The 7,848-nt window shown below is 49.2% G+C and overlaps 3 protein-coding genes across 3 annotated transcripts in view; 2 read left to right on the top strand and 1 right to left on the bottom strand.

The window, feature by feature from the left end:
- Positions 1-39, bottom strand: part of LOC104285612 (taste receptor type 1 member 1-like) — an 11,089-nt gene extending 11,050 nt beyond the window's left edge. The window contains exon 1 of the mRNA XM_009884079.1: positions 8-39. Within this exon, the coding sequence (XP_009882381.1) occupies positions 8-39 (32 nt within the window). The remainder of the gene's footprint in view (positions 1-7) is intronic.
- Positions 40-207: 168 nt separating this feature from the next.
- NOL9 (nucleolar protein 9) lies at positions 208-6,340 on the top strand. Its single transcript, XM_009884078.1, has 10 exons — positions 208-237; positions 373-511; positions 1,087-1,183; positions 1,940-2,037; positions 2,827-2,988; positions 3,170-3,458; positions 4,311-4,422; positions 4,789-4,966; positions 5,622-5,755; positions 6,076-6,340. Exons 1-10 carry the CDS (start codon positions 208-210, stop codon positions 6,202-6,204), a joined length of 1,368 nt encoding a protein of 455 aa, XP_009882380.1. The 3' UTR covers positions 6,205-6,340.
- An 888-nt stretch (positions 6,341-7,228) lies between these two features.
- Positions 7,229-7,848, top strand: part of PLEKHG5 (pleckstrin homology domain containing, family G (with RhoGef domain) member 5) — a gene marked incomplete at its 3' end in the record, with an annotated part of 19,190 nt that continues 18,570 nt past the window's right edge. The window contains exon 1 of the mRNA XM_009884077.1: positions 7,229-7,403. Within this exon, the coding sequence (XP_009882379.1) occupies positions 7,229-7,403 (175 nt within the window). The remainder of the gene's footprint in view (positions 7,404-7,848) is intronic.

Genomic DNA, 7,848 nt, shown 5'->3' with positions numbered 1-7,848 from the left:
GGCGGGCGCCATTTTGTGCGCGGTGCGGGGCGCCACCATTTTGCGGGCGGCGCTGCCACCGCCCGTTGGCGCGGGCTGAGGGCGGCGCTCTCCCCCCGTTGCAGAGGCGCTAATCAGGAATACGCTACTGGAGAGTTATTCCTCTTAAATTGTATCTGCCGCTGTCACGGCTCTTCGAGCCCCAGGTGAGACCCAAAGGGCGTCGTGATGCCCGCTCCGCCCTGGGCGGCAGCGCGGGTGCCGTGCCTTCCCCACAACAGGCCTCGTGCGGAGCGAGAGCCGGCCACCCCGCTTAGCGTGCCTGTCGGGGTCCAGCAGCGCAGCTACAAGGCCTTGCACGCGCCTTGCGAAGCGTTTTTCCCTCTTCCCTAGAAAAAGGAAGAATCCAGCTTTACGCCAGAAGATGCAGTGCTGGCGTCTGTTGGCATCGTGAAGTGCAGCCCTGACCACGGGCTGCTGGTGTCGGAGAGCATGTGCCTGGCCCTGGAGGAGCTGATCCAAGCGTGCTGTGGTGAGTGGCATACGCGTGGTGAGGCCGGGGGCTTTAGTAGACAGAGGAAAGGAAATTCATGAGGCTTTCCATGAGTTAAAGTTGGGGAGAGCCTGCCCTGTGACAGGCACTGATTGGGGGTCGTATTTTTCTCCTAAAGAATGGGACTCTTGAGCTCATGCATCGCCCTGAGTGGGTTTGTGCTTCTGCTGGCAGGCAGGCAGCTCACTGCTGTAAAGGCACTTCCCAGTCTGACAGCAGAACTCATTTTGCTCTTTTTGGTGGCAGGTAGAAAAAACACCCCCTTACTTATCCAGAAACATCTAAAATACTGTGAGCAATTAGAGTTGATACACGCTGGCTTGTAGGGCTGGGGCTTGCTTCTCACTTCAGAAGCCTTTTTGCTTTATGCTGGTACGCTTAACATGCTTCTCTTTAAGGCATTATTTTTTTTCTGTGTAATTAAAATATATCCTAGTCAGATTGCAGAGTCTTGTAGGGCTTTTGGAGCTATTTTTTTAACAAATTTGTGTAAACAGGGCATATCATAATAACTGACAGCATTGGTCCATTTCAGATTATGTTTCTTTTTCCAGCGGAAGATGAAGGTGTTCCTGTGGTTCTGGTGTGTGGCCCAAAAAACACTGGGAAGTCGACATTTAACAGATACCTAGTTAATCTGTTACTGAATCGGTGAGTCTTTTCATGTTCTACAGGTTTTTAAGTACTGCATGGGATTTGGGAGAAGGAAAAACTGCCTGCCAAGATTTTCAGAAAAGCTGTTACAACTGGAAGGTGGATATCCTTTAAAAGCAAACAAACAAAAATTCAGAAAAATAAGCATTCCTGTCTTGGGTGCCTTTCAGAAAAGTTGACTACTGAAATATTTCTATCGAAATACTTCTATCAAAATACTACTAAAGTGCTGTCTTGGAATATGTGAACTAAGTGGGCACCGAGCAGTTAGAGTTGAATAAGGAATTGGGGTTATAACACTTAAAAACATGCAGTGAGTTATAATTTGTTAGTGTCTTTGAAGATTCTTGGCAGAGCAAGGCGTAGAAGCTTATTTCCCTGACCACTGTGTGCTTAAATTAAGATTATAAAGTTATAAATCTCCAATGGCTGGTCTCAGGATTCCCAGTTAATGTGGGAAAGGCAGTACACTGATCAGTGCCACCTCTGACTATTGTTCTAGCTACTTCCCTTAAAGCTGAATAGGTATGGAGCTATTGTAATATAATAAAGAACTGTAGATGAGCCTTTTACGTTCTTGCTTAATACCCTCTCAAGTGCGGGAAGGAGCGAGAGGAGTGGTGGTTTGATTGTGTTCAAGAATTTAAGTTTGACAACCTGGAACAAAAATCAGCTTGTGTTTCTGATGTGTTCCAGGTCATGTCCTGTTTCTTTTTTTAGTGGACGCTAATATATAGGCTTCTTTCACTGCAGCCTTCCCTCAGTTGAATATATGGAATGTGACATAGGTCAAACTGAGTTTACGCCGCCTGGATGCGTGTCTTTAAGTAACATAACAGAGCCAGTTCTCGGTACGTGTTTTGCCATTTTCTGCAGTTGCCAGAAACCTGTTTCATTTCCGGAAGGTGCTTTCTGAGTAGAGGCTGTACTTCAGGGGAAGTTGGCCACAGCTATCGAAGGTGCACATGGAAAATAAAACAAAGGCTGTTAAAGGTCTCTTGCTAGGGGCATCTAAGCTCCATGCGAGTATCTCCCTAAGTAACATGGAGCTATCTCCCTGCTTGTTTTCTCTGTTTTAAAGAGAGGAGATAGTTGCTTATATAAAGTGGAGGAACAGGCTGTGGCATGTCAAAGCGGATTTTCAGCCTTTCGGATTTGAAAGGTCTCTTTGGGAAAATCTTTCCAGTTTTTGGCATCCATAGGTAAAACTAGCTTGAGAAATGCCAAGGGGATCCATGTAGGTTGGGGGCTGTTGTTATGAATGTAAAAAAGCTAGAGCGAGAGAAGTTGCTTGGATTTGTGGTCTTGTGGATTTGGGTCGCTGTCTGAAAAGGATATGGCCAGGCTGGTTTACTTTTTGGATGGTCTGTCACAGAAGACTGTTTTAAAATTCACAAGTGTGTAACCAGTTACTTCAAACAAACAAACAAGGAAAAGAAACAAACAAAAAAAACTTCCTAGCATGGAGTCTTGCAAGTGACAGAAGAGTTTTTCCGTAGGTGCATGCTGGATGAGAAGGGCTGTTAGAATGTGAAAAGAGGACAGATTGTTTTGGAAGGGATTGCATTAGGTCCTAGAGGGATCGGAGTTTTTTGATTTGACTTACTGAAACCACTACAAGTTTGCTGCTTGCTTTTCAGGTCCACCGTTCACTCATCAACAAACGCCACGTAAGATGGTGTATTACGGACAGACTAGTTGCGAGCAGGACACAGAAAGATACCTTGATGTCGTGAAGTACGTGTTCAGCTCTTACAAGAAGGAAGTGCCTTTAGTGGTCAACACCATGGGCTGGGTGAAAGGTAAACAGGATGAATCAAGTGGTGGTGTGGCAGGAGGGTAATAGTCGTAGTGGTACACAACCACGCTTTCTGGAGTCCAGAACATACATCTTGCCCACCTGGAGCTAGTACTGGTCTTCCATAACCGCGTTCTGACCTGTTTATGTCGTGGCAGCAATCGTGTTTTCTCTCCTCCCCAAAGGTGAGGGGTTGCTGCTCCTGATTGATATCATTCGGCTGTTGTCGCCCAGTCACATTGTTCAGATGGATGTGTACGACTGGAAAGCCATGGCTCCACTCACCCCGGAGTACGTTCATCTCACGCCTGGCCTGTACACCAAAGGCAAACAGCAAGCCAAGTGCAAGCAGATGGGCACGAGTGGAGCGGAGCACTGGAAGCCCTCCGAAGCCGGGGGAGATGCATCGGCTCCCGAGTACAAGTTGCTGTATGTCCATCCGGAGTTCCCTCGAGCAGGGGTTGCAGGTGAAGCGTAAGTAGAAAGTTTAGCGCTATGTGGTGGTTAGTGTGCTCAGCACAATCATACGTAGTCCTAATGGCGAAGGCTCTTGCTTTGCTTTGGCTTCAAGAGCTCCATTAAATTTTGTTATTAGTTTGCTTATTGGCTTGTGTTTGGTGGTGTTTGTTTTAGTTTTCTGGGTACTTTGTTGGGGGGGGGTGTTTATGGGAAGGTTTGTATAGGGTTGGGTTTTTAGGTTGGTGGGGAGGGGGTTGTTCCTCCCTACTCTACTCCCAGTGACTGCTGACAGTTGCTTTTATACTGGACGTGACTTCTACTTGGAATCATTGACTATTACGCCTCTCTTCTTTTCTAATTGGAAGGTTCCGTACCCATTCTTACAGACGTAGATGACGATTATGTTATTTCTTAATTTCACTGATACTTTGAGCATCTCTGAAACGTTTATTTTCCTGGATCTTGGGTCTTTCTTGCTAATTTTGACTTGGCCTTCGCTAAGGAGTTATTTAAGAAAACAAATTTACTACTGTGTTGTGCAACTGACTGACTGAAAGGTGTGTGGTTGTCAGGGTTGGAGAAGGGAGCCGTTATCTAATAACAGACTTTGTTTCAACTGTAAAAAGGTATTATTAACAAGGATGGTGCTTAGTTTTTTATTTAACAGTGCGCTAAATACGGTGATCCCTTAGAGGTAGTAAAAACACAGCTCTAAATTTTCTTCAGCTGTAGAAGTTTTAAAAACTAAACTTGTGTGAAATAGCAGCTCGTACTGCATGGCGTGCTCGGGACTGTCTGGGGTGGCTGGTTGGAATCGCTGTGTGAGGGTGTGCTGCCTTCCCTTGACTTGTTGGGGTTATTTTCCAGGCGAGTACATAGCAGCATCTTGCGTGACATGTCCATACTGGGTTACCTGGGTCAGCTGCAGTCCCCAGACATCGGGGCTGTGCTTCCGCTGCACAGTCTTGTGCCGTATCAGGTAAATGAGCGTTTTTGAAAGGCTTGGAGATGTTGCAGAGAGCCCGGCTTGTAGTAATTGACAGTTCTGCTTGTACTGCAAATGTTTTTCGGAAGAGGGAAGAACACTGTGTAATCTGCAAAAAGATAACAACTTTATTCAGTGTTTCTAGAAGTGAGGTTTTTGTTGAGGTGTCAGTGTGGCACGTGTTCTCTGTGTGCTCAGTTGTTAGTGTTGAATCTGGTTCTGTTTGCTGCGGAGATAATGCCTGTCTGTAGGTGTGGGTTCGGAGCTCTCGGGTTTTGTGTACTTAGCATTATCTTATCTCTGAACTGGAACTGAATCGATGTTGAGCCGATGAACAGTTTCTTTTTTGTACCCCCTCAGGTACCTTTCAATGCTGTTGCGCTCAGGGTTATTCACACCGACGTTGCTCCTTCCAACATCATGTATGCAGTGAACGCCAGCTGGGTCGGGCTCTGCAGGATACCGGATGAAATCAGATGCCAAACGGACGGGCCGGTCTTGCTGACACAGACACCGGTCTGTGATTGCCTTGGCTTCGGTGAGCCACTCCGGGAAACCTCGAGCTGCCTTCTCACCTGTCGTGTTTGACAGATAGGTTGCAGAGTGACGGAATTGCCTGCTCTTGCAAAAACAACGGGAAAAGTGGGATGAGAGAAAAGAATAGTCATATATTCTCTTCTATTACAAGCTGTGCTTCAGGTCCTTTAGTTTCCACTGACTTGTGGTAACAGCTGTGGGGAGTGTCCCTGAGCGGCGCCTGTTGCAGCTTGCTGCTCTCGCTCTTTCACAACGCGACTGTTTACTTGCTTTCTGGATACGTATTCTCAAAAACAGATGCCACGTGGATTATGCAGAATTCCTTCTCTTGCCTCTGTTTGCTTCTGCGACTCACTTTGACATTACAGTTCCGACTCGGAGTTTCATCCTGAGCTCCTTGAGTTTCTGTTGGAACGTGCCAGTGAACAGGGATACATGGTTTGGGAAGTTCGCTGTTTGTATGTACGCTGAGATACCGGAAAAGTGGGATACAGCAATGCAAGTTTTTCTCGAGACGTGTCTCAAATCCTTCTCTTGCTTCAGGAAGAGCTGTTTATTCAGAGGGCTCCAGCAGTGTCTGGTTGTACAGTTCGAAGTGATCGGGTGGAGTTAAGACTGAACTTTGCATGTTTGTTTGTTGTTTGGGATTTTTTTAGGAATTGTCCGAGGGGTTGAGATGGAGAAGAAGCTTTACCACATTCTGACGCCGGTGCCTCCAGAGAACCTGAGACTAGTGAATTGTCTACTCCTTGGAAATATTGCTATCCCAAACTGCGTTCTTGTGGGCCAGGTAGGAGCTGCACGGGAAGAGGGTGGGAGCTGGCTGAGCCTCGGCTGGCTGGCGGGTTTTCCGTTTTCTGATTTCTGAAGCTTTATGCGTGCCCAGAGATGTCTGGGCATTCGCAGATGGTTATCTCTGTAGGAAATTGTCCTTAACTGTAGAAACAAGGGAGAGGAGAACGTTCTTCTCATGTTTCAGATACCAGAGTGGGGTTTGTTTGCCAATAGCTTGCTCCTTTCCACCAGTCAGCTCTGTCAGTCTGCAGGGGAAGGTGCTGCTTGTGCCGTTGGAGATAGGAGTTCTTAAGGTTTTGTTTTTTCTCTTTCCAGCAAGGAGTTGAGGGAGAGATCCCCTATGTCACATCCGATTATAACTACAGCATCTTGGGGTCTGGGAAGCTGAAAAAGAAGAAGCATTTCAAGAGGAGGGAGTACGCGTTCGAGTGTGACTATACCTGAAGCCTTGGGACCTCGGGTGGCGGGATTTGTTTCGTGCGCGGACTGGCAAGAGCGCGGTGTGGTCACAGAAGCTCTGGTGCTACAGAGCTCTGGGACCCTGGAGAGGAGTCTGGTGGAGATACTGCAGCATGTCTGGTTTTGATAATGTTTTATATTTTCAGTATGTATTTTGGTGTTTTGTAATAAATATCTATTAAAAACGTTGGTTTAGCTTGAATTTTTTCCTCAGCCTGTGTTGACTTGGGCACGGCTGACAGAAGCAGTGGGTGGTTCCCAGGGAGCGCGCGCTCTGCTGCGGATCGGAAGCAGTTCCCCGTTTGAAGCCTCGCCTTCGGTTAGCTCTGGGTTTTGGAGAACGATCCCTGGGGCACGGTAGCTGTAACCCTGGGCTGCTCGTGGTTTGGGAGAGGTCCTGCCGGCGGTCCTCTCCCTGGCGCTGTGGCTGACCCGCGGCTCTGGGTGTTCCGCTCCTCCAGGGCACAGGGAGGAAGGAGCGGGTTGGAAAATCCTCTCTCCCCTGGGTGACCGCGGCTCCAGCCGCTGGAGGAAGGCGCCCGCTCCCTGCGTCCCTGCGCTGCCACAGCTCGCCTGTGACCGACACGGCGTCATCCCACTGCGTTTAAGTTCACGGTTCAAGTTCAAGACCCCGAGTGCCGGTCTGGGAAGAGCTCTGGGTCCAGCTGGAACGTCTGAATAGGTTGTGCGATGGGCAGAGGCTAAAACGGGACGGGAGCGGGGAGGAACTGGGGACCCACGTGCTGTGCAGTGCGCCGGGCTGCTGTGTTGTGCCCTGGGAAAGACCAGAGGAACCTTTTTTTTCTTTATTTTTCCAGCTCTCTGTCAGGGCAGCGATTTGCTCCTGAGTGAAGATGAGGTTGGTGGGAGTCACGCAGAGGTGAGCGAGCGTCTCGGGCTGAGTTAAGGACCTTTTTGGCAAAACCACTTCTCGATGGGTAACACCATCCCTTTTAACGGATCCGTGACTGCAGAAATAACCTGGCAGCTAACGGTGGTTCCTGCGACCATGGCGTGGCTCTGTCCGTGTCCCAGAGCAGGGGGACAGTCCGGCCGCGGGGTCTGCGCCCCCCCGAGACGGGCGCCCGTTCAGATCCCCTGTGGCCAGGTCTCTCCCACGGAGGAAGGAGGGATGCGATGCTCCGCTCAGTGCTGCATCTTTTCAGCTTGCGGCCACTGCGGGTGTGAGTAATGTGTGAAAAATGCTTTTATCTGGTTTGCCAGGAGATTTCTTTGGGCTCCAGAAACATGTACCTGTAAAGGAACAAATTAAACGGGATTACTGCTGGAGAGGAGCTGCGAAGCGCTGTGGGGCGTTGCTGCCTTTGAAAGAGTTAAAGCTTTAACTTAATCCAGGCCTAATTATCCCCATCTGGCTGGGTCTGGCAGTGCAGGAAGGACTTGGCCGGCAACCTGGCCCGAACAGTGGCTAAAATAAATACGGGGGCCGTGGTGCAGCCGGGGGGAAAATCCCGGGCGAGGCGGGGGTTCGAGTCACAGGGGAGCGGGCGGAAAAGGCGCTGGGAAAGGTGAGACGGGCGAGCGGCGTGGGTGAAACACCCGGGGCTGAGCATCCCCCTCGGTGCTGCCGCCAGCACCCCCCAGCATCCTCCCGGCCAGCCCGGGGTG

Source organism: Charadrius vociferus, unplaced genomic scaffold (assembly GCF_000708025.1).
Source record: "Charadrius vociferus isolate BGI_N301 unplaced genomic scaffold, ASM70802v2 scaffold784, whole genome shotgun sequence".
NCBI lineage: Eukaryota > Metazoa > Chordata > Aves > Charadriiformes > Charadriidae > Charadrius > Charadrius vociferus.
The sequence above is the reverse complement of the archived record's forward strand: the minus strand, read 5'-3'. Positions and strand labels throughout refer to the sequence as shown.

Excerpts from the sequence above, each read along its gene's own strand:
- NOL9 (XM_009884078.1), top strand. The coding sequence starts at position 208 with ATGCCCGCTCCGCCCTGGGCGGCAGCGCGG. Across the intron at positions 2,989-3,169 it reads CACCATGGGCTGGGTGAAAG|GTGAGGGGTTGCTGCTCCTG; the intron begins GTAAACAGGATG and ends TCCTCCCCAAAG. Across the intron at positions 4,967-5,621 it reads CTGTGATTGCCTTGGCTTCG|GAATTGTCCGAGGGGTTGAG; the intron begins GTGAGCCACTCC and ends GGATTTTTTTAG.